General features: G+C 46.3%; 1 protein-coding gene across 4 annotated transcripts; it reads left to right on the top strand.

Moving 5' to 3' along the window:
• The first annotated feature begins 599 nt into the window (after positions 1 to 599).
• Positions 600 to 23,025, top strand: CTNNBIP1 (catenin beta interacting protein 1). 4 transcript variants are annotated; one of them, XM_054517159.1, is made up of 5 exons: positions 600 to 723; positions 11,180 to 11,269; positions 14,044 to 14,165; positions 14,609 to 14,699; positions 21,076 to 23,025. In XM_054517159.1, the coding sequence occupies exons 3-5, from the start codon at positions 14,070 to 14,072 to the stop codon at positions 21,201 to 21,203; spliced, it is 315 nt and encodes a 104-aa protein (XP_054373134.1). In that variant the 5' UTR covers positions 600 to 723; positions 11,180 to 11,269; positions 14,044 to 14,069; the 3' UTR covers positions 21,204 to 23,025. The 4 variants fall into 4 exon arrangements, with proteins under 4 accessions (XP_054373134.1, XP_054373133.1, XP_036252201.1 ...); XM_054517158.1 differs by lacking the exon at positions 600 to 723 and adding an exon at positions 911 to 1,086; XM_036396308.2 differs by lacking the exon at positions 600 to 723 and adding an exon at positions 923 to 1,086 and having other exon boundaries at positions 21,045 to 23,025.
• The last annotated feature ends 1,245 nt before the right edge of the window (positions 23,026 to 24,270 follow it).

The following is a 24,270-nucleotide window of genomic DNA, read 5'->3' as shown; positions in this document are numbered from 1 at the left end:
AGCACATTTGCACCATTCCTGTTCCTGTCAGAGGCTTGGGTTTGCTCTTTGCAGAGGCTTTCATGTTAAGCCCTTCATTAGCTGGCAGTGGGGTTTGGATTTCAGTGGCATCGGGCTTTGATGTCATTAAGTATCAAGCTGTTAAAGGAAGTGCCACCTATTTCATTACTGTGACTATCTTTTTGCAATTAAGTTAAATTTCGAGTGGAGAACAGATGCATTTTACTAAATAACACTTGGTTCACAAAGCATTTTCATCTCCAGGAATTTTGTACTTACCTTGCTGGCCTCACCAATGCACCCTGTAAGGAGGCAGGGTTACTGTTAACCTAGTGGGAAACCATAATGCAGGTGATGGAGCAGGCTGAAGAGCCTTTGGTGCCTTCTATCTTCTTTGGATTTTAGTTTTAATTAATTCCTCTGTGTTCACTGGGGTTTTACTCTTCTTCAGTTAATGTAGGTGAAGCATTACTTTATTTTTGAGTGCTTCAATGACCAAATGACCACTTATTCTAGCTGGAGGTTGGCATTTTCTGTATTGGCTGAATTAGCCCAAGCTGTACTGGATGTTGCAGTGTCTTTAACTTTCTTAGCGCAGCGTTACTGAGCCCCGCGCCCCGCTGGGATGGATTTGGGCGGCCCGAGCACGGCAGCCCCGGACCGGGAGGGACAGCAGGAGCCCCGGGACCTCGGCACCGCGTCCCTCCAGGGGATGCTGCTCAGGTGAGTGCGTGCCGGTCCGTCCGGCGGAGCGCTCCGGTGGCCGGACGGGGTCGGGGCCCGGCCGGCGCTGCCCCTTGCCCGGCCTGCCCGCCCCTTCCCCGGCCCTGCCCCGCGTCCCCGCCCCTTCCTCCCGGCCGGCTCTCGGGTGCTGCCTGCGGCGCCGCCGCTGCCCTGGGCGCCGGGAGGCGGCGGGTCCCTCCCCCGGAGCCGCCCAGGCACCTCCCTCGGGCCGCCGCGGTGAGTCACGACGGAGGAGGAGGCGGCTCCGCTCGGCTCCTCTCCGCTGCTCTCGCCCGCCCGTGCCGAGCGCGCCCCGCCGCCGCCCGAGCCGCCGGAGCGCCGGGGCCGCGGGCCCCGCACCAGGTGAGCGCGGTGCCCTTTGTGCGCGGCCGCGAACAAAGGCGCTGGCCCGGGCCGGCTCCGCTCCGCCGGCCGGGCCTCCCCGCTCCCCGCTCCGCTCCCGGCCCCTGGCAGGCCCTGGCCCCGCGGCACAGGTACGGGAGGTGCCTTTCTCATTCTGGCATCACCCCTTGCGTCACGAGGCGCCCGTTCCCGGGGTCCCACCCCGGCACGGCTGCGCTGCGGTGGCAGCCGGAGCCGTGCCCGGAGCTGCCCGAGGTGTACCGGGGCCGCGGGCACGGACGGCAGGTGCCACCCAGCGCCGGGGCTGCACGGCCGGCTCGGGGCAGCCCCTGCGCCCGCCGTGCTCTCGGCATCCCGGCCCTCGCCGGCGAAAACGCCTCTCGGACAGTGGTTACTAAAGGGCTTCCCTCGGGGTAATCCTGCCTTGGCTAAAAACTGGGTTTCTAGAGCCTCTGAGGCAGCACTCGGTAACTTTCAGTGTACATGGGCGGTATTTGTTGGCACACGTTAGTGTTTTACCTGTTGGGAAGATACGTGAGAGAGGGACAGCATCACCCTCCGGATCAGAATGTATCAGAGACAGATGAGACGTGATCCTCCTTTTTGCTCGACACCCAGATGTGCTTCATCAGGGCATGTTTGCCTCACAGACTCGGGTTTGCTTTCTCTTCAAGACGAGAATATTTTGCTCTGTTGTATATCATCTTTTATTTGTCCGTTCCTCATCTTGGCATGTTGAACGGGATGAGCTTTGATGCTCTGTGAGATGAGCATGAGACATTCTGCAGATGTGAGGATTTAAAAAAAGAATCAAAACACCATACTCTAGCAGACTTTGGAGACAAGTTAGGTGTGCTGGTTCACAGTCCTGGTCTAAGCTGGCTCCAGTATGGTGAGAGGCATGATTAGAGAGTATTTAAGAACGTATTTTTAAATACATTTACAAAATCCTACTATTTTTTTTTTTTTGGCTGCTGAACTCACAGACTTTCAATTTCTTTTGGCCTTGCTTATTTTCGGAGCTCATGTGTGAGAGAGCATACAGAAAATACAGGCTGGTTTTCTTACCAAGCTACAAGCCACTTTTGCCTTGACAAACAAATTAATTTGGATAATGGTGACAGGTGTACTTCAGATACATTTCTGTTGCTTCACTTTGCCCTTAACTGAAAAAGCATCATCAGTTATTGTGTCTTTGGCATAGTGGGAGAAACTGGCAGCTCCCTCAGTGTAATTTAGAGTTGTTGGGGATCTGTGTGCTGTCTTAGTTGATGTGGTACACAGAAATAATAAATCTCTGAAGAAGGACTGAACAAATGCAGGAGCAAAGGCCATTTATGAAAAGCTTAACTGGTAATGGGTCGGACCCAAATCTGCTTTAAAGCAATTTTCTCTTTTAGTTCATTGCAAGCCTTGCAACAAGTTATGGAAAAGTTACACAGGGCAGAAGAGTGCTTTCAGGATTCTTCTGGAGGTCCAGGTGGAGTGCAATGAAATCTTCAGCAGGGAAAGCATCCCTGGGCTGGCAGGAGTCCCTGTGCCAGTCCCTGTGCCAGCAGCAGAGCTGGGGCTGCCCTGGCAGGGCAGTGGCTCACAGTGAACAGGAGCCCCTGTCCCTGTCTGAACAAATTAGTTATTGCTTGTGTCACTGACAGGACATCCTGTGGAGTGTTTGGGAAAGCCAGTTCTGAATCCCAGGTTTATGGGAAATCTGTAGCTGTGTCCTTTTCTGCTCCCCTCCATCCTTTCCCCCATCCAGGGTTTGAGAGTGCTTCACTTTGCAAGAGGAGAGAGATGTTTCCAAAACAATTTGTGTTGTTTTCTAAACAAAACCAGACGTGAACGGAAACAAAACCTAGATTTTGTAACTACTAACAATGACTGTGATACATATCTGCTGCCAAAAATTAAAAATCATCCTGCAGTTGCATATGGGCAAACAGAGCTAACACCTAAAAGTGCCTGATGTGGTTAAGCTGTTCAAGGTTGATGCTTTGCCTAGGAAACAGCTTGTCAGAATTAGATCTATTTATATGTGTTTAATATAAGATTTTCCTCTCCAAAATATTTGTCATCTGTAACCAACACAAACATTTATGTTTTTTACCAAGTATTTCAGTTCCTAAGTTGGTTGTTGACTGCAAAGCACCCTCCTGAGCATCTGACCTAGTTTGAAGCATCAAACATCCACCCAAGTGCTGTGCACAGAAAGGCAATAGGCTTTGGAGGCTGCTGTTGGAGATGCTGGGAGAAACTTCCAGGAGAATTTTTCCAAAATAAAAGGATTTGGTATCAGAAATATTTCTATACATCCACAGGCAAAACTCTACTTCTTTTTACTGCAGGCTGTCATCAGATTGGATTTCCTGCTGAAATGCAGCAAGGACAGAGGCAGCTGCTGCAGCTGCACCACACCATCGGGTGTGTAGTGCAGAAGTGATTGGGAAAATTGCAATTCTGCCAAATGTGCCAAATGTTATGGTCTGGGCTAAAGCTATTGTGTGACTAGTCCCAGTTTTGATGGTGATGTGCACCAAAGATACAAATTATTGCAATGGAAACATTGCCACCTATTCCACATCCAGTGTTGGTAATTCAATGGTCTTACTTCTAAGTATGAGGGAAAAACTATGAGTAAATGGGTTTGAAATGTGCTGAAAACTTTTTACCAAGTAACTTCATTTAGGAAAAAACCCCCAAACCACTTTGTTCAGTGTTGTATCTCTGAGAATGGAGGACTCTTACAGTTCTTTTTCCCTTTGAAGAGCTGTGCACTGTCCATGAGCTTCCATTGGCACGAGAGCGCAGATAGAGCAGAGGGAGCAGAACTAGAGGTGAGAAGACATCAAAGATCAGCAAATTAATCAAACCCCATTAGTTAGTACTAGAATGAGGAGAACACTCTCCTGACTCTCAGATTTATTTTCAGCCTTAGTGTTGAGGAAGCATTATATAACAAATGCTTGAAAAAGTGAGGAAAGCTCATTCTTGTTTCTGCTCACTGCTGGTGATCTGACAGAACACTACAGAGCTTCTGTATGGTTTAAATGTCAGTCTGAATTCAGAAAGTGGAGTCATACTTCTTGCTTTTCATTAAATACATCCAAGGTTTTACAAGTATCAAATCTGCCAAGCCTATTTCTGTTTTCAAAAATAATATAGATATAATTAGGCATGATATTAAAACAAACAAGACAGCCTAAAAATCTCAAAAAAACCCTCTAATAATTTCAACTTCTTGCATTATTGGAATTCCTGTGACTGACTAAATGAGCTACTGATTGGGGAACAGAGGTGGAGTCAGTAAATTTGTACAACCATTCCAGTTGTCTCAGGACATTCTATTTTATTCCATGCAAATACACAGACCAGGAATTTATTTGATTTTTCACCAAGTCCATTTTCTCTGTGTTATAAGGACAGCTAAAAATATGGAAACAACTTAGGTAATCAGCTCTGTTTATGACCATGACCAGGCTCAGAAACCTTCTGACTCAGTTTATCCTTCCATAAAATTAGTTGACTACTTCACATGAAGGTGGAGATGTTTAATTAAAGTGTAATTGTTTTGCCTCTGAACTCATCCAGGTCCTGATTCAATGCACAGTGAAGTCAGTGAGGAGCTTTTAATTAATTTCCTTGAGCTTTAAATAAGTACACATGGACGTGCACCCTTAAAGGAAATGTGACCTAAATTTTTACAGCAGAATTGCTGTGAAGGAGGAATATAAATCCTGAAACAACTTCAGGTAAACTACTGAAGGAAGGCTTTTTGTAGAACTGAGGAGGGGATAGTGCAGCTGCAGGGATCTCTGGTGCCTGTTGCCATTTTAATGTAATTTTAATGGAGTTTCCTAACTTTGAATGTGTTGGATCTTATGTGGAAAACTGGAAATTTCTTTGTGCCTTGGCAGCTTGCTCAGTTGGTCGGGGGAGGCAATATCAGACTTCAAGATAAACATAGTTAACTGAATGTTTATGCAAAACCAATCAGCAATAACACTTAAAATATAATTAACTTCAAGAGTTGATGCCAAATTGAGAAAAATAGGAGCATTCATGTCTTCTTAGCTGCCTTTTTTCAGGAATGTCTGTAGATGCCAAATAATACTCGTAGGTTTATGTGGAATTCGTGAAAGGTTTTGCTTAACTTCAGAGGTCAGAAACATCAGGTTTTGCTAAACAGAACTTTTATTGCTGAAATCTTGGTCAGCAGCTACAATGAACTTGGTAAAATAAGCTTTTCACAATTCACATCAAGCTGCAACCATTCTGTTACTGTTTCACTGTCCAGATTCTTAGTTCAGTAACTTTTACAAAATACATTTTAATCTTTAAATAAAGTACTGTGTGTGAAACAGCGTGTATGAGGCACTACAGTTTGGGCCCTTGTTTTTCATGGCTTCATTTCATTGCTCTTGGTAGCTGCAGTTTTAGATGTAACTGCTATCAGCTCCTGCCTTTTGTTGAGCAGCTAACATAACAGAGGTGTACCTAATTGTGCTTGTGGTTTGGCAGAAATCTGCCTGCTCTTCCAGTCACTCTCTTTGCCCATTCTGCCTTAAATTGGTGGTGGCTGCTCCTGGCAACTTCCTGAGGTGCTCTGGGATCTTGCAGTGGTTTTAACTTGTGTAAGGCTCAGCCACTCTCGAGCTTTGTTGTGAATGGTCTCTGGGCTAACTCCTGTTGTTCCTATCATTGTGTATTGCAGTTGGATTAATCCAAATTAGTGTTTTTACATGTGGTTGCCTTTGACATGTGTGTTGTGTCCTTCCCCTGTGCTCAGGAGTTCTCAGTCCCAGAACCGATGGGGGCTCGCTGGAGCCCCAGGCCCTGCAGTCCCTGGCTTTTCTCTCCAGCCTGGTGTGTTTGTTCAGTGCTGAGGGGACTCTTCAGCTCTCACTCCACTCCTGGAGTTAAGGTAACATTCAGAATTGTGGCTGGGCAGGAAGGAAATTGCATCCATTTTCCTGAGAAATACGAAGTCTCTTGAAGGCAAGATTTCCTTCCTTGCAATCCCACTTGGCCAAAACATAGGGAAAGCAAAATGTTCATGGTAAAATTGGTGTGTAATTAGGAATTTGTTTTAAACTAGTGAATGTTAAAAGTCCTCTCTTAAAACTGACAAGGACTTTTTTCCTTCCTCCCTCCTCTGTCCATCAGATATCTTTGCAGCACAGAATTGTTTGGTGACCTAAGAAAGGAACAAAAAACCTCCTCTTGTGCTTTTTGTTTCTAGTGAGTCCTTCAGAGAAGAGAGAAGCTGGCATACTTGGCTTACTCTGCTGAGACCAACCTATGGAACACTATCTAGGAAAAGCCTTGTGTGTTATTATTTGATGAAGGTCTTAGGAGCAAAGGTCCCATATTCTCCAGGAGCACTGCTGCTGCTCACGGGTCACTGAGGAGGCAGAGTTTGTGTTCTGCTCAGTCCCACAGACAGGATCAAGGCATGTGGCCTTATTAGACAAGGCCTTAGTTCAACTCACAGCAAGAGCTATTAATAATAGATCTCTTTAAATGGTTTTGAAAATGAAACCTTGATTCAGAACTGGAACCTCTTCTTTGCTCTTTTTCGTTATTCAGAGTATCCATGGGAAAGCAGCACAGAAGTTTGGGGTTTTTTTTCCTAAAGAGGCAAGATAACTGGGAGACATAAGGGGCTGTGCTTGCCACATTTTACAGCAGATTTTATTGATGTATGAGGCCAGGACACTATTTAATTTTGCTGTCCAATGGTTACACAATTTTGGTAGTAAAGAACTGTTAATCTGAGAGTCTCTGGTCCTAACAATGTACTCTGATACACTGTTGCAAAATACTAAAATGCTAACTAGTCACCAACCTAATAACATCTCACATTTTAATTGCTTTTAAAAAAATCTTGTTAGCCATAATCTTTCTACAATAACAGATTTATAGGCATTTGCAGTGTGAAATGGCTGTGACCTGGCAATAATGATGTTCAGATGTCAGTAAAAATTACAGGGCAGCACATTGAGAGCTCTCACTAATACCTGGCTGTCTGTAGATCCTGTGTAGATGAGTACCAGAGAAATGCCTATAAATACATATATAAAAAATGTGTAAATATATGTGCACACACAGGGGAGAGAGCCTTTCTGTGCCACCACGTGTGCTCTCTGCCATTTCAGGCTAAATGCACCCAGCACTGTGTGCTGGGGCTGGGAGAAGTTGGTGACTCCAGAAATGGCATTGAAATCTTCTCCAGAAATTTTCTGTTTCTGAAATAAAATATTTACAGATAGATCTATACAAAGCTTGGCTGTACTGTTCTATTCTAATGATGGATGCTGAACACTTTTTAGCAGTAATTCTTCAGTGGGATACCTGGCAATTAAATTGGTGGCTATCTATCATTAGTGCCTAATTTCCTGCCTAGAGGATTTGTAGCTTTGTTTTAAATAGGAGAAGAGCCCATGGCTGGGACAGGAGCAGAGCTATCCATGCAGCTGTGGGGACCATCGTGAGTAAAGAATTGGAATTGTCTCTTGGACTGGGGTGCAATTTGTGTATAAACTGCTCTTTATAAAGTGCTGTCGCTTTTTAAAGAATTTTTGACACATTCATCTTTGAAGTGTGAATACCTTAGAGAAATGAAAGGCTTTTTTTCAGGTTTTGTTGCTGTTACTACGTTTAATTTCAGAGGCTTCAAGTTGACTGACGTGAACTACCTAAAACCCTGTGCTGCCTCTTTTAACTGCATGAGATGTGAGAGGTGTCTTGTCCTTGAGAGAAGGGGGGAAATCGTCTGGTTTGTGTGTGTCTGGAGGTCAGGAGGCAAATTTTAATTTCATTAAAGCGGTGATTATGATAGTAGGATTTTTTTAAATTTATTTTTTAAGTCAGCTTGGGCGTTGATGTAAGAACTGTTTTGGTATATTGGGTAGCTCTGTGGAATGCACTTCATTGGTACTTTTGAAGCTCATTTTGAAGCTCTGAAAGGTGTTCCAGCACTGGGGAGAAAAACCCCTGCTTGTGTTCATAAATGTTTCATGAATAAATGGCAGTGTTTGGGGCTGTTTCCTGTCCTCCTTCAAGAAGGAGGGCTGTAGTGTCTCGTTAAAAATTTAAATCTAACATTTAAGAGATGTGAACCTACCACATCTGGGAGTTCCAGCAGTAAACTGACCTAAATCTGACACTGGGTTCAGATTCTGAAGTCAGCTAAAAGGTAGCACTGAACATAGAAAGGAAGACAAAAAAAAGCCCGTATTAAATATTTCAGTTCACACTGTTCACCTATAAATAGGTAGCTGTTATGAATTCTTCATTGTATCCCTCTGGAGATGGGAATTAATCCAGTCTCCAGCTGCCTGTGACTGAAGGTCATGAGTCAGAAAGAATTAGAGGAAAATTTGTAGCAGGGTTTTTGCAGACTCTGGTTCCTGACTTCAGGTTTCAGGCTCCAGCTTGGAAGGTTTTTTGGGCTCTTAACTGTTCTCTGAAAAATGTCATTTGAAAATTACCAAGGCTTAAATTAGGGGCAGGATCCCCTTGCACTTCCAAGCTTCCCAGTATGGCCATGCTTAAGCACTGAAGTGCTTGGTGGTGGCACTGTGGAGGGGAATGGCTTAACCTTGATAATGATATCAGAGAGTCAAAGGGACCCTTCCTGCTGCTCTGAACTCCACTTGTGTGGAGCAAAGGGAACCTGCAGTGCTCGGGTTTATTCACCATAACTCCTTAGCTAAGCTTTATAATCCTTTCCCATTAATTGAGGGTTTTCAGTGCCTTCAACAGAACCAGTCAGATTCAACAAAAAAATAAATTGTAGCTGAACTAACTCCTGTTGGGTTTCTTTTGGCTATAACTGGAAATGCTACAAGATATTAAAGAGGTAGTCAGCTGTGACTTAGGCTTTAAAGAACTTGCCAGATGGCTGCTCCAAGTACCCTAAATTATTAAGACTGAGTATGTAAAATACTACATTTTCCAACAGCTTACTGCCTTTTTATTTTTGTCGCCCTTAATTTAGGCTGTGCAGATTCCTCAGTTGCACTTTGTGTTTTCCCATTCCAGTAAAATGTGGTCATTGTGAATTTCAGCATTACATAGGACTACAGTGTGGGGGAGAATATGAAATTTGAAGGAACAAAAGCTCATGTTGCTTTCTCATTGCATTAAATAAGCATGGCTTTAAAACCGAATGGGATGCTTAAGTAACTTCCTTTATGCAAAATTTATAAAGATGCATTTTCTTTAGCATGTCTCTTTTCCTGTTGAGATGTGACATTTTTGTTTGTTTATTTAAAAAGGTAACAGGAGGGGAGTCAGAAGAGCTTGGGAGTTCTTAATTATGAACTTACCTGTGACATTGTCCAGCAGAAAGTCCCTTCCAGGTTTTGAATTCATACCAGTGTAGGTGGAAGCGAAGGAAATAGAGTTACAAATCTGTAATTTTCAGTTGCTGTGTGTTGGAATCTTCTTCTGAAGGCGTTCAGTCAAAACAGTTCTTGCTGGTGAGGCTTGAGTTTCCTGAGGAGCTGTTTCCATCTGTGGTAAAACAGACAAGTTAAACTGAGACTGAGTACAGATTTCTCCTGTCTACATTTTTTTGAAGTGAAACCCCAATAGCTGATGTTCTAAACCTAGTTAGGAAAGAAGAATAAAAGGGAAGACTAACTGCAGTTACGGTGTTTTTTCATTATGTACTGTTGTATCTGGGGTCAGTGGTTGAAGAGAAAGCCACTGTGGTCTTTTAATTCATTTTAGAAAAAAATATATTTTATTTTCATTAGAGACTTTTCAGAACAAGGAACAATGAAGAGAGGCGAGGAAATTGGAAGTGGGAAAATTGGAAGCACTTAGCTCTCACATTACTTGGGTAATATCCTTGCAAAGGAGCCCAGGTGTTTTTAGGTGTAGAAGTACCTCCTCCACCTGCTCATTCCAATCCCATGTCTGGTTTCCTCTGCTCTCTGACTTCCTGCCCTGCCAGAGCTGCAGCTTCAGCCCAGGGCGTTGAGTGGGAAGGTGCTGCTCGTGCTGGGTGTGCCAGGGGTGCACAGCCTCTGCCCAGCCCAGGAGAGGCTTTGGAAGGACACAGATGGGGATGTCAGGCGTTCCTGGCTCTGCCCAGTCCACATGCTGGGCCTTGCTGAGCTGGAGGAATTCCTGGGATCCTCACCCAGCCCACTGCAGGCAGTGGGGAGGGAAGTGCTGGCCTGCAGGACAATGTCTGTGCTGCTGGGCAAGGGGAGGGTGTTTTCACACTCACATCTTTGCTTTGGCAAAGCTGGGCTGGCAGTGTTGGCTGTAATGTACAGATCTTTGTTGTTTATTATTCTGTCTTGTGAATCATCTTTAAAGTAAATGAGAACTAAATTTCATTGCCTGTGCCTGGCAAACAAGGGAGAATTAGGTGACCCAATTATGTCCATTTGCAGTGTGTTGGATGCAGCAGGACAAGCTTGAAGCATTTATTCTTTTAACAGAGTTTAGTGAAGAATTCAGTCATTCTGACTAACATTGCAGCTTTTGAAATGCAGGGGTCAGTGTTCTTTGTGAGAAAGGAATGGAAAAGTGGCACTGGGGAGTAGATCCACGTTGAGCTCCAGAGGTGAGCACAGGCAGCCCAAACTTTGCTGTTGGCTCTGCACATCTGCCTCACCCTTACCTGGAGGGACCAGGTCCAGATCTGATAGAACAGTGCATTCTCAACGGCTTCACCAGCCTCTGGCCTCTCTTCCTGCAGTGCCAGGCACACAATTCCCAGAGATTCAGCTGAAATCCCATTACTTCTCTGCTGAGGCCAGGATCTGTCAGTTGGGTTTTGTGCTGAAAGCTGCCTAAAGAATGCAAAGCTTGAATGCAATTCATTCTGGAGTGATTGGGAATGTCATTGGTATGGTCAGGGTGGAAATCTTGCAGCTGAAGAATGGCTTGATTTTAAAAAACTTTAAACATAATAAGGTTCTTATGTTTAACAGCTCCAGACAATGGTGCAGTTTTTGAATTTTACCTAGAGTGTGTTCTAAAGCAGGCTGGGAGTGAAGATGTATTGAATTAAGGATCTTTCTGGGCTTCAGCTGAGTATGTTCTGTAATTCTTTGCTCATTTGTTTTCACAGGGCAGTTCCCTTATACATTTTTCCCAGCTCCAGTCACTGATCAGGACAGCACACGTGGATTATCTGATCTCCTGTGGTTTTTAGAAGCAGGTACGTGTTTTGGTGGTTGGGGATGGGGCAGTGACCACTCATCCACGAGCCAGAGAGATTTGTGGGGGCAGGGAAATGGTGCTTAAGGAGCATTTCATAACGTGTAGCATATTAATGCAGCTTTCTGCCAAGAACTAAGTTGATAAGCATTTTGAAAAGATTTTTCAGTCCTTCATTTGCAAATGTGGATCATGCTGTCTTCTGGGCATGGACCAGCTTTGTCTGTGGGTTTGGAAATTTTCTCATGTAGCATATGCTGGGTAATGTTGTCATCCTAAACTGTGTCTTCTGAAAGCTTTATGTAACAAGAAAACAGAGATATGTTCACATTTCTCATGCTGGGGTCTGAGTGCTGATTTAAGACCTTTGTCTTTCCACTTTGCTGTCATTGAGTAGGAAGAGCTGTGCTGGCAGGGTGATTGTGTGGTGTGGGGAGAGCAAAGTGCTGTTCCTCTGAAAGCTTAGTTTACCTCTCTGTGCATGTTTTTTGAGCCATATTGGGTGCTTTTTTTCCCCCATGCTGTTTCCTAATTGTGTGAAGCATTCACTGAATGGGCAGGCTTTAGGATTTTATCCTTCCTGTTAAATAGGTGGCTTCATGACAAACCCATCTTGGCTGAAGGTTACTTCAGGAGGAGAGCCAGGCTTGGATAGGAATTCCATCACTTTTTAAAGTTGGAAAATTAATAAACAACTGGAAGATAGCTATGGTGGAAAACAATGAATAGTAACCAAAGCAGGCCTGGTAATACCTGATGTGCAGAGCAGTGCTGAAGTGGGGTCTTCCTCGTTTGCAGGGGGGTGGCTGTGGCATTTTCTTGGTGCTTGTGGATGGTGCCACCTACTGATATCCCATCCATTTTGTTTCATTTTTAAACAATAGATGTCTTCCTGCATCTCAGTTTTTCTTGTGATTTTTCTTTCCTAGGTTGATTGGTTACTAGTACAGCAGCTTCCCTTTTCAAGTACAATATTTTTTGAGAAGTATTTACAATATTAGGAACCAGTCCCAAACTTTCAGACTGGCTGGCTATCTTGATCAATGTTTATTGTTTTATCAGTCTCTGGATGTGTATAACTTAATGTCTCTTGCCCACTGTCTTATTTTGTTCATTGCCTTACTATTGACATCACTTGTTAGCACTCAGTAAATTGCACTGTGGAGTATAAACCCAGTAGCATAATCCAATTTACTTACTTGAGTTGACACTAGGCAAAATTATGGGTTTGTTTAATTCCCCCTTCAGAGAGCAGTTTGCTGGTTGTATAAAAAGCCCCAACAGTCATCACCTTGCACATGTACAGGCTGCAGGTTTCCAAGCAGAGCCATCCACAGCAAATCAGCTTCATGCAGATCTTCCCACTGAAACATGTTCCAGAAGGACTGGTGACGGATCTTTCTCACTTGTTCCTGCTGTTATCTCCATGCTCACTAGTGTGGGTGGCAAAGCCTGTCCCAGCAGCTGCTGCTGAAGTTTGCATTACTTCTGACTCACTCAGGAGGGCCTCTGTGTAATTTTAAACGGTTTCCACACCCAGATTACTTTCCCTTAAAAGTAATAATGGAAATGAAGTGAGAGGAGAGGTCAGTAATGACTGCAGGAGAACATTACTGGGAAAACTGTTTGAACCTGCTGGGATACAGCCCTCCCTATGCAAGCCTTGGGTCGTGTGTTCCCTTCATTACTGGGGCTCAGGAAATCACATTTATAGGCTGCTGTAGGACCAAACCCAGTTCTGGGAGTGAGAAATGGTTGAAGACCTGCTCTGGAGCCACTTCTGAGGTGTGTGGGGTGCAGGAGTGGCTGGGTCACACCTCCATCCACTCATGGGAGCACAGAATGGTTCGGGTGGGAAGGGACCTCAAAGCCCACCCAGTGCCACCCCGGCTCTGTTTGTGACACTGCTGCAATTGGGTGTTATTTGAGGCACCTTTACTTTCTACATTTCAGATTAAGGTTTTTACTATTGTTGACGTAATAAACATGGTTCAGGATGGTTTTTAGGAGTAGCTGAAGAGAATGCCTGAATGTTTGGGGCTTTTTTTTTGTCATGGTAAACACCCTGTTGTGGAACTTAAATAATTACCAGATACTCATATAATAATCATGCTTTGTGCTATAGAATTTGGATAGCACAGTCTGTTTATTCCAGAACATAATTATTTTTATTAAAATAAGAAGCAAAAACTCAGGGTTTAAATTGTACTCTTTCCCTGCTCCTCTTAGTTCTGCTTTCTCTCCAAAACCATTTCATAAATGTTAGTAATTTTTACAGTAACACAATGGCCTTTTTATATGATACATAAAGGAAAAAAGAAAAAGAGGAGGAAGACTTAAGAGTTTAGATTTCACACAGCTTTTGTTTAGCCATTGTGGGCTTGATGGCTGTGCATTCTGCATCCTGTTTTCATTCTGCTTGTGCTTATTTATGGAAAAAACCCCAAACCACGGACTGTTCTGTCAGGGTGATTCTTTCATCTAGTTCTTACAATTCCTTTTCTACTCAAGCAGTAATGTAACCACAGATAATGAGCTGTGGGGATGTGAGCATGAGCCTCTGTGAATGTTTCAGTTGGATGTGTAAGGCCCAGTTTAGCTGCTGACATTTTAAGGGTTTCTCTGGGGAAGGATGCAATTCCTTACTCTCCCAGGATATTCCATGATCTGCCCACGGGTGGAAAACAGGTATTTTGGAAATTAAACTTTTCCTCTATTTCCTATTAGACCCCATTGCCTATTCTAGTTTGTGCTTTCCTGATTTTGGATCTGCAGGAAATCCAGGAGCTGGCAGGAGGGGAATGAACCGTGAGGGCGTCCCCGGGAAGAGTCCGGAGGAGATGTACATCCAGCAGAAAGTGAGAGTGCTGCTCATGCTCAGGAAGATGGGATCAAACGTAAGATTCTCCTCACAGCCCATCCTTTGTGGGCTTTCAGGCCACTTTGGACCTGACTGGGGTAGTGCTTGTTGAGATGGGCAGGTGATGGTCTGCTTTTAATGCTGAATTGCTTGAGCCATCCTGAATTTAACCGTTATCACTTAAACACAATTGATTTTTGCTTAAACACTATAAGGCTTGTGAGGCCTGGAACTACCATATATAGATAAATGATTTCAAGTTCTTCATTATTGGAGAAGGAGCCAAGTGAAGCAGCTGTTTTAAGGTGGCACTGAACCTGCCCATGAGTTCATGATGTCCCATTTGGCTGCTGTGCACAAGTAAGGGCTGGTGCAGGTGGTGAGGAGCAGAGCAGAGGTGCTGTGGTGCCTGTCCCTGCTGGGGTGGGTTGTGCCTTGCTGGGGGCTCAGGTGTCACCTCTGTCACCTCTGTGCCCGCAGCTGACGGCCAGCGAGGAGGAGTTCCTGCGCACGTACGCGGGGGTGGTGAACAGCCAGCTGAGCCAGCTGCCCCAGCACTCCATCGACCAGGGTGAGTGCCCCCCGTGTGGCCCCTGTGTGCCCAGTGCTGCCCAGTGCCCCCCAATGCCCCCCAGCTGCCCCAGCACTCCATCGACCAGGGTGAGTGCCCCCTGTGTGCCCAGTGCTGCCCAGTGCTGCCCAGTGCCCCCCCAGTGCTGCCCAGTGCCCCCCAATGCCCCCCAATGCCCCAGCACTCCATCGACCAGGGTGAGTGCCCCCCGTGTGCCCCCTGTGTGCCCAGTGCTGCCCAGTGCTGCTCAGTGCCCCCCCAGTGCTGCCCAGTGCCCCCCAGTGCTGCCCAGTGCTGCTCAGTGCCCCCCAATGCCCCCCAGCTGCCCCAGCACTCCATCGACCAGGGTGAGTGCCCCCTGTGTGCCCAGTGCCTGCCCAGTGCTGCCCAGTGCCCCCCAATGCCCCCCAATGCCCCAGCACTCCATCGACCAGGGTGAGTGCCCCCCGTGTGCCCCCTGTGTGCCCAGTGCTGCCCAGTGCTGCCCAGTGCCCCCCAGTGCTGCCCAGTGCCCCCCCAGTGCCCCCCCAGTGCCCCCCAATGCCCCCCAGCTGCCCCAGCACTCCATCGACCAGGGTGAGTGCCCCCAGTGCTGCCCAGTGCTGCCCAGTGCCTGCCCAGTGCTGCCCAGTGCCCCCCCAGTACTGCCCAGTGCCCCCCAGCTGCCCCAGCACTCCATCGACCAGGGTGAGTGCCCCCCGTGTGCCCAGTACCTGCCCAATGCCCCCAGTGCTGCCCAGTGCCCCCCAGTGCCCTCCCTCTGCCCTGGAGCTGCTTCCCCTGGGCAGCAGCCTCAGCAAACACCACCTGCAGCCTCCTGAACTTCCAGCGTCGTTTGCCACCTGCTGAAACCCATCCTGCAGGCTAGGATGCGCTGGCTTTGTTAATTCTGTGAGAAGTCTTGGTAAACAGTTGTGTGGAGCTGCTCTGGGTCCACTCATCCCTTCTGAACCTGAATGTTTCTTACTGGATTCCTCTCCCTCCCCTGCACAGCCCTCGTGCCAGGTCACGTTCATAAGGTGCAGTTTGGAATGGAAGGAGCATTGTAAGAGTCGTGCCAGAAAGATCTGAGCAGAAATTTAGTATAGATCTGAGACATCTAGAAATCCATCACAAACACAACCTGCACAAACTTGCTGCTGTGCTCATTCCTTGCATAGCTGGGGGCTGATGGAGGTGGATATGCTTGAAGAATTCTGAGCCAAAATACACAACTTTTCTGCCAGTCTAAAGTGAGAATTTTCTTGTTTCTTGTCAAAAACTGGGGTAGACACATTTGGTTAAGAGAGACTTAGCTGCAGTTGGCATTTTTCAGCATTATCCTTCAAAGTTACATTTTTCCCAGTGAAATCAATGCTGAATTACCTGCACTTTGGCAAAGAAAAGGTGATAAAATCAGAAGTCCAGCCAGGGGACACAGATACTTCCTACAGTGGTGCTGAAGCTGTAGTGTGCTCCACAGACAGAAGCAACTATAATTTATTGCTCAGGACTTTGATTTGCTTAGAAATCTCTCCAGGTTTCTCTCAGTCAGTAACAATAATGCTCCTTGCTTGCTGCTGCCTGTGCCCTCTGCTGTGTCCTGGGCCAGAGAAACAGGAAGGGCTGAGTATGGAATTCCTGGGGATACCATGGCATAGGTGTGGGATGTGCCACCCTAAGGGAGATCCCATCTCCACTAGATGGCATTGCCTGGTGCTGGAAAAGCCCTGCAAGTCCACACACTCCCTGTTCTGTTGCTCCAAGATTGCTTAAAGGAATTTTCTTCCCTGCTTTTCTGTTTTCATTGGATCTCCTCTGGAGGATTTCTTTTTTTCCTTTATGCAGCTTGTCTTACACAACAACAAAAAGAGGTGTTATTTAGGGAGTAACTCACACCAAGTTAGCACTTCAGTGGATTTCAGAGTCCTTTGTTCCACAGTAGGACAGGTTGCTCTGAGCCTGATGTGTCCCTGATGTATCTTTAGAGCCATTTTCCTCCAGCAGGCACAAAAGACACAAAGGTAACTTCACATCCCCATTTTGTCCCAAAAACCAGGATGGCGTCATCATTGGCCTGAGCACTCTGAGGGCTTTGTCATGGACCTGCAGGTTTCTGTGTGTCCCTTCAAGTGCTGCAGCCTGGCTCCGGTTCCAGGAGGTTGTTTTGGTGTGTGGGGTCTCCTTGATAAGAGTGCAGAGGATGGATGGTGTAGAGTTGTGAGCTGTGTCTCTGCCTGTGGCCCCACAGCAGTGACCTGGGCAGGGCTGCTGAGCCTGTCCCTGCTGTGCTGTCCCTGCTGTGCTGTCCCTGTGCTGAGCCTGTCCCTGCTGTGCTGTCCCTGTGCTGAGCCTGTCCCTGTGCTGAGCCTGTCCCTGTGCTGAGCCTGTCCCTGTGCTGAGCCTTTCTGTGCTGTCCCTGTGCTGAGCCTGTCCCTGCTGTGCTGTCCCTGTGCTGAGCCTGTCCCTGTGCTGAGCCTGTCCCTGTGCTGAGCCTGTCCCTGTGCTGAGCCTGTCCCTGTGCTGAGCTGTCCCTGTGCTGAGCCTGTCCCTGTGCTGAGCCTGTCCCTGTGCTGAGCCTGTCCCTGTGCTGAGCCTGTCCCTGTGCTGAGCCTGTCCCTGTGCTGAGCCTGTCCCTGCTGTGCTGTCCCTGCTGTGCTGTCCCTGCTGTGCTGTCCCTGCTGTGCTGTCCCTGTGCTGTGCTGTCCCTGCTGTGGTTCCTGGGCAGGGTCTGTGGCTCTGTCTGAGCCCCTTTGTTTGCCCACAGGGAGCCACTGCAGCCTCTGTGTCCATTGTGCCAGGATGTGGCAGTGCACCAAGGAAGGAGTTTTTACTGTCCCTGCTGAATTCAGGCTTGTGCCATAAACCCTCCATGAGCCACTGCTAATGCCAATATCTCTGACATTTAAAGTTCCTCCTTGAGACTCTGTTTGTTGTCTAAGGATCCAGCAATGGAAGATAATTTGGATCAAGAAGCGTCTTGAATATCTCTGTAATTTTTAATCAAGCCTGAAGGCAAAGACTCCCCTTCAGTTTATCCTTATTTTTATTGGAAGAGGAAATATGGTAATTGAGTCTAATATTAATGTCATTTGATTTTTCAATCATTGTTAACACCTATACTAAAGTGCAAAATCCAGGGTGTTTTTCTTTACCCTGGGAGCTCTTTAGCTGACATCTGTGGAGTGTTTGTTGTTTGTTTTTATGGCTCCAAGAATAACTGAGGAGCCCTGAGGCATCTCAGTTCAACCAGTATGTGTGCTGGAGAGGGGATGTAATCCTGAGCTGTTTTGGGATGTTCACACATTGGTCTTGCCTGCATTGCAGCAAGAGCTAACACAGCTCACACTTAATGAAATTCAGGCTTTCTCACATATTTTTGAGCGCAAGCAAAATGCATCTCAGGAAGTTCTGTTCCAGAAGCATCTCCTGCATCAGCCCCACCTGCCCTGTTCCCCAGCTCCTTGCATTTCCAAGGGTGGGCTGGCTCTGGGCTCACTGCAGGCTCTGCTCTGGCAGCTCTGGAAATGGGAGCAGTGCAGGGAGGAAGCACGAGATGGGAATTGTGCTGAGACCTCGGTGATTGCAGCTCTGGTGTTCCTATAGCAACAGGAGTGTGGTGCTGGCTCCTGGAGGAAGCTGCTCCCATGGGGAGGGCAAGGCTGAGATGCAGACACGTGCCTGCCTGGGTGAGGCTGTTCCCTGGCTGCTGGGGCACCAAAACCCCCCAGGCTGCCTGTGGGGCTCCAGGGGACCCTGCCCATGGCCTGGCAGATGCTGCTGGAGAATGGAGATGGAGCTCTGCTCAGAGCACTTCTATTCCGTTGAACATAAGGCTTGTTTTAGTGTGCTGCTGCTCTCAGCAGTGCATGGTGTATTTTTAGAATGCCAGCCTAGGATGCTAATGCTGGGAATTCCAGGGAAGAGTTAATGTTTAGAAGATTGTTGCTGGAAGGTGGTTGAAGAAATGTATGTATGCAAAGATCTTGTGCGAAGTGAAGAATTTCTTTTTTTAATTTTGGCAGCCTCTAGAAATTCCCAACAGGCTAAACCTTCTGATCTCTAAATGCTTTTGGGGTTTAATTAATTCTGCAGGAGACTACAAGCAAATCAGGTGTACGGATCTATTTCTCATTCAAAGAGCACTTGGGAGCAGCAGCTGTTAGAGGTGTCAGCATCTCCTCTGGTGCTAAGGTGGTGTGGTTTCAATGCAGCCCTACCCTGCTGGGTTCATGCTCTGTGCCAGGTCCCTGCTCTGGCATCAGCCCCCCAGGGGAAGCTTTCTGCCATGGAGGTGGGCAGGGAGCAGCTGGGGACACTGAGCTCAGGCTGCAGTTCCCTGCCCTGCAGTAAAGTCATTTGACCTTCAGCTCATCTTGGCTTGCTAAGACTGAAGAACAAGTGGTGTAAAAGAGCTCTGAATTCAGCAATTCAACCAGCTGCAATTGGAACTTAATTTCAGTGGGATTTTTTTGGAAGTTAGTGGGGTAAGATTGTCACTATTATTTTCTAAGATAGGACGTAAGCCCACCTGTTAATTATTGTTAATTTGTAGGAAGAACAAGGGTGAGGAAGCGTGAGGCAGATTCAGTGAGAGAAGTATCTGAATGTCTAAAGGTTTGTGGCAATTAATGCTTTGCTCATAAAAGATAAGGAGTATTTCACTGGGAATGTTGTGAGTCTCTATTTCAGGGTAGAAATGTGTGCCCAGGAAAGGGACAGCTGTGGAGGGAGCAGCTGCATGTGTAGATGCAGGTCAGGTAAAAGTGTGCCTTTGTCATTGTTCTGTACATTAATTGCTGGAAGTGCAGAGCTCAGTGAAGGATGTGCTCAAAGCAGACGTGGTTCACATCCCATTGTCTCAGTCACAGCCTCTTGGCCATGTGCAGTTTCACTTTATAACCTGTGCTCTGCTTTTTGCATTACTTTACTTGGTTAGTAACAAAACATCCGTTGTGGGAGCCAAGTGGGGCTGCAGGAGCAGCTCAGGTTGGGGTTTCCCTGCTTTCCCTGAGCACACAGAAGGCCCAGCTCTGTTCTCTGGCAGTGTTTGTGTCTGTGCACGGGCACTGGAGAGCTGCTTCATGAGCAGCCTGGCCAGCTTGGTTTCCTTTGGCTCTGGGGAGTTTGGGTTATAGGGCAGGGCTGGAACCAAACCTGCTTTTATGCTGAGAAACGTGGATGACCTTTTTCTGGACAACTGTCACCCAGGTTCCCTTGCTGGGGGACATCTCCAGACACAGCCAGGTGCCCTCAGTGGCCTCTGGGAGGTTCCTGCTGGGGCAGGCAGGAGCACAGAGCTCCTCCAGTGGGGTTATCTGGGATGGCAAGGAAACCTGCAGGAATTTTGTTCCCATTGAGACCCTGGGAAGGGGAGAGCCCAGGAGAACATCAGGTCTGTGAAGGAGGGCAGCTGATGCCGTGCTGGGTGAGGCTCTGTGGTTGCCAGAAGATTCCAGCTGCTCCTGCACCTTCCTCTGTGCCAGAGGTGCTGCTGCAGCCTCCCCAGCATCCAGGGCTTTGTCACCATCCTTGCAAGTGAAATCCTTGTTTTTCTTCAGGGGCTGGTAGTTCTTGCATGTTTTAAAACCAACAAGGCAGCTTGTTAATTCTGAGCTGGATCCTGGTGCTATATATCATTTATGTTTTGATCAAGGAAGAAACAGTTTGTGCAGGAGATGAAAAGGGAGATGACTGCAGGGCTTCTGAATGCTGGCAAGAGGGTGCATCAGAGCAGTTTTTGATGTCGTTTTATATAAGATAAGGGCCCTACATATGAAAAACAAACTACTACTGCTTGGTCCTTAATATTTCCTCCTTTGAGTACATATAACAAATAAATTGTGAAGTGTACAAAAGTAAGTGCAGTTGCATTTCAGGAGCATTGATTTAGCTTTTAAGGACATTAGCAAGGGGAATTTACAACCATTTTGACCACTTTTCCTGCTATATTGCAACTGAAGAGCAGATTAGATAACTGAGAAATGGAATTCATATAATGAGATCAGATGAGGCATTTTTATTAGTCCCCTTTTACCTTGTGTGCAGGTGTATGGGCAGAAGTTGCTTGGGGCACAAAAGTGAGATTTGCTTGTTGAAATGCTTCAGGTAAAAGACTGGAGGAATTTTGCATGCTGTGCTCCATCTGAGTTGAATTTGAACTTTGTAAAGCCCTGGAAGAGGATTCTGTGGAGCTGAGCAATTGTGGGACAGGCAGTGGTGGTGGTTTGGCACTCCCTGGTTTGTCATTTCCTTTCCTGTTGGTTGTATGGATGTTTAGGATGACACTTTGGGTTCTGCATCTCTCCCCTGCTCTTTAAAGGAAGTAATTATGGCACAGATTTCCTGTATCCATTGTTGTTGCAGGTGCTGAGGATGTTGTGATGGCATTTTCCAGGTCAGAGACAGAAGACAGAAGACAGTAACTGCAGGACACCTGAACAACACAGAACTGGAGAGGACAGTGAGATCCCTGAAGATAGAGGAGGATGGCTGAGCATTAATAAGTTCCTCTGCCCACCCTAATTGTTCCTTGGTATTCCTTCTCCTTTGTAATGTTGTTTCCCTTTGCCCAACCCTCAGAATGCATCTCACAGCCATCTGTTCCTGTCAGATTTTGCAACTCAGCCGGGCTGTGTTCATTAAGGACAAACCTAAAGGTGTGGTTTTGGTTGGCTCAAAGGGACAGGCTGTGGTTGGATAAAGGAAGGCAATTTTTCAAACTTGACCAATGGAAACCTTTTATCTCACGTTTTATTTTATATTTTAAACAAAGTCTCTTGACATCCCACTTCTAAAGAAGCTTTTCATGCTGTGGTGCTTATTTAGGTCAAACTTGTGAATTTGAAGAGGGTTTGATTTGGCTGCATAGAACTGGAAGCAACTTGTGATTGGGTGACAATGCAAAAGCTTTCCCTTCAGCTGGCTTGCAGGTATTTTGCTGACTCCAACGTTTTCATTGCAGGAAGCTGATGTTTTGGTGCATTGGTTATTTCTTTATACTTATTGACTTGGGGGGGGGAAAGACAAATGTGCTTTGCAATATTTATTACATCTACACACATATAAACGCTTGCTTTTGGGGGGTTGTTTTGGTTTTTTGATTGGCTTTGAAGTCATGGTTTGATTTCCTTTTGGCTGCAGTGTTTCTGATGCAATCAGTTTTTCCATACTCAGCTGCTCCATGGCCTGGAGCTCTTTTGGGAGCATGTGTCAAAGCAGATTTGGTTCAGGAAGTCCACCTGGCCAGGCTGAGGGTGCCCAGCCCTGGTGGGCACAGGGGGCTGTGCCCGAGCCCTGGCACTCCTGGCTGCCCAGGGCTTCTCTCTGCTCCCCACAGAGGAGCTGGAGATCTTCTGCAGGAATTGCAAGAATGAGATCTGAGGCTGTGACATGAATTTGCCAAATTTGTACAGAGAATGTGTGAACTTGTTTAAAATACTGCAGAGTTCCACTTTAACCCTTTGACTGCTGCACAAGAGTAGCTCTCACATTAGGAACAATTAATGATCATTAACTTAAATTCAGCTTGCACTGGGCTTTAATAAACTGAAGTTTCTAGTCACTTGAAAAATTGTATATGGTTTCCCTCCTTGCAGCTGTTTGGTGAAGGGGAAATTCTCTGGATGCCAGGATAGCAGCATGCTCCTGAGGCACTGTTCAGGAGGCAGCCGTGCTGCTTCGGGCTGTCCAGCACTGAGTGTACAGGTGACACTCTCAGGTTCACTCTCTGCAGCTGCAGGGCCTTAAAACACACACAGACCTTGGCAGGCTGAAAAACCTGCAGTGGAATTCCTGAGGTGCACTGACTGTTCAGGAATCTGCACACAGTCTCCAGCACTGCTGCCTAAAACCAAGCACTTCATTCTCTCTCATGTGTGCAAGTGGTTTTTACAAAACTTCTGGATTTTGCTGTGGGTTGCACTGACTTCAAGATGTTTCAGAATCTATTAAACCTGAACTCAATTTACCTGTTCCTGGTTCTTTTCCTATGGTTGTTAATTATTTACAGTGACAATTCTAGAATCTAACTGTGACAACATGACCATTTTCATGGCCAGAAATTCTGCTGACAGGATGCTGTTGTGGTCTCAAAATGGGGGAAAAGCTGGAGAGAAACCATGGACTGTCTGCAAAAGGAAGAATAGACTTGTGAGCACAAGGAAGAAATTATCTTGAGCAAATAAATACTGTGTAATGAGAGCAACTGTACATCTATTTATGAAAATGCTCCTTTTGATTTAGTTGCAGCTTTGTAAAGTTCTATGTGAAAGTAAATCTTTTACCCCTTTTTGTTGGGGCCAGATAAGAAATTTCTTTATTAAAATAAACCAGGAATGAGCCCAAAGGATTCTCTAGATTTTGACTTGGTTGCATGAGCAGCGCTTTGGTGTGAATTCGGTGCAGAGGGGGGCAGCCCTCACAGTTACCTGAGGGGCTCCTGTGGCTCTGGGGTGGCCTCCCAGGGCTGACACTGATCCTCCCTGCCTATCCAGGGCACTCCTCAGCAGCTAAGGCTTCTCAAGAAGGAAAGTGAACTGTTTGTGTGGTTTAATCTCTTCACTAAAAATGTAACTCTTGGGCAGGGGGGAAAATACAGTTTTTAATATCTACTGTTGTTTCATATTGATCTGTTACACTGCTCAGCTGCCAAATGAAAAACACCTGGCTTCACCTTTGAGAAAGACACAGGACATCAGCATGGGGGACTTGTTTATTGTTTGTACAAATTTCTCCAGCTTTGCTGTTGTGCTCTTGCCTTCTCACAATAAAACCAGGAAATCAAATGTTTTAGAGGGCAGAGTTGAGCACAGATCTAATTTGAAATATGTTTGTAACTAGAAAAGGCTTTGTAGTCCAATTATCAACCCTATAGTGCTTAAGGCATTCAGAGAGGGAGTGTAAAAGCTTTAGAGGCATCTTCCAAGAAAAGCACACGCTCGTTGGGTGGTCTTCTGGGGAGCAATGTTCCTTTAGAGATTCAAAATGTGCTGTTGTACCTTCACTGCCAGGCTGCTCATCTGCCTCTCCTAACACACTGTGTTTTGCAGAGCTTGAGGAGAAGATTCAGAGCTGAATCCCACCCCTCCTCTCTGCCCAGGTGGGCAGCAGGTGCTGCCGTTGTTGGAAGCTCATTGTGTCTGAGCACGGCCTGTTGTAAGTGAAAATGGGGCTCCACCATTCACACAGGCCTTGAGTCTGATTCTCCCTAAAATAAACCCTGGAGTAACAGCACCTGTGAGCTGGAGGCACAGCAACACTTTGGGGGGAGATACTGCCTGAAAGAAGCTTGGATCACTGATTAAATTAAAAAATCTCTTGAGATTTTTTGTTCCTACCTAAGGTAAGCAGTTACTAGCAGTTGTATCCTCCATGGCCTGTGTGAGAGTTTCTAATGCTTGACCATTACATCTGTTTCAGTTCCACAAAGTCTATTTTCTAATTCACCAGCAGCCTCATTAGTTCCGTTAAAGGCTGAAGATTTAATGGCCCATGAAGTAGAGAGACCCAACACCTATAGCAGAGATTGTCTAAATGAGACATGGGGATCATTTGTGGGATAAATTCCTATGGCTACTCAGAATCCCTTACA

This window comes from Molothrus ater, chromosome 23, assembly GCF_012460135.2.
Source record: "Molothrus ater isolate BHLD 08-10-18 breed brown headed cowbird chromosome 23, BPBGC_Mater_1.1, whole genome shotgun sequence".
Classification (NCBI taxonomy): Eukaryota; Metazoa; Chordata; class Aves; order Passeriformes; family Icteridae; genus Molothrus; species Molothrus ater.
The sequence above is the reverse complement of the archived record's forward strand: the minus strand, read 5'-3'. Positions and strand labels throughout refer to the sequence as shown.

What these genes read in the sequence shown, in the direction of transcription:
- CTNNBIP1 (XM_054517159.1), top strand. Translation starts at nt 14,070, where the DNA reads ATGAACCGTGAGGGCGTCCCCGGGAAGAGTCCGGAGGAGATGTACATC. An exon ending in TCAGGAAGATGGGATCAAAC is followed by an intron (nt 14,166 to 14,608) that starts GTAAGATTCTCC and finishes CTGTGCCCGCAG; the next exon opens with CTGACGGCCAGCGAGGAGGA. An exon ending in CCAGCACTCCATCGACCAGG is followed by an intron (nt 14,700 to 21,075) that starts GTGAGTGCCCCC and finishes GGCATTTTCCAG; the next exon opens with GTCAGAGACAGAAGACAGAA.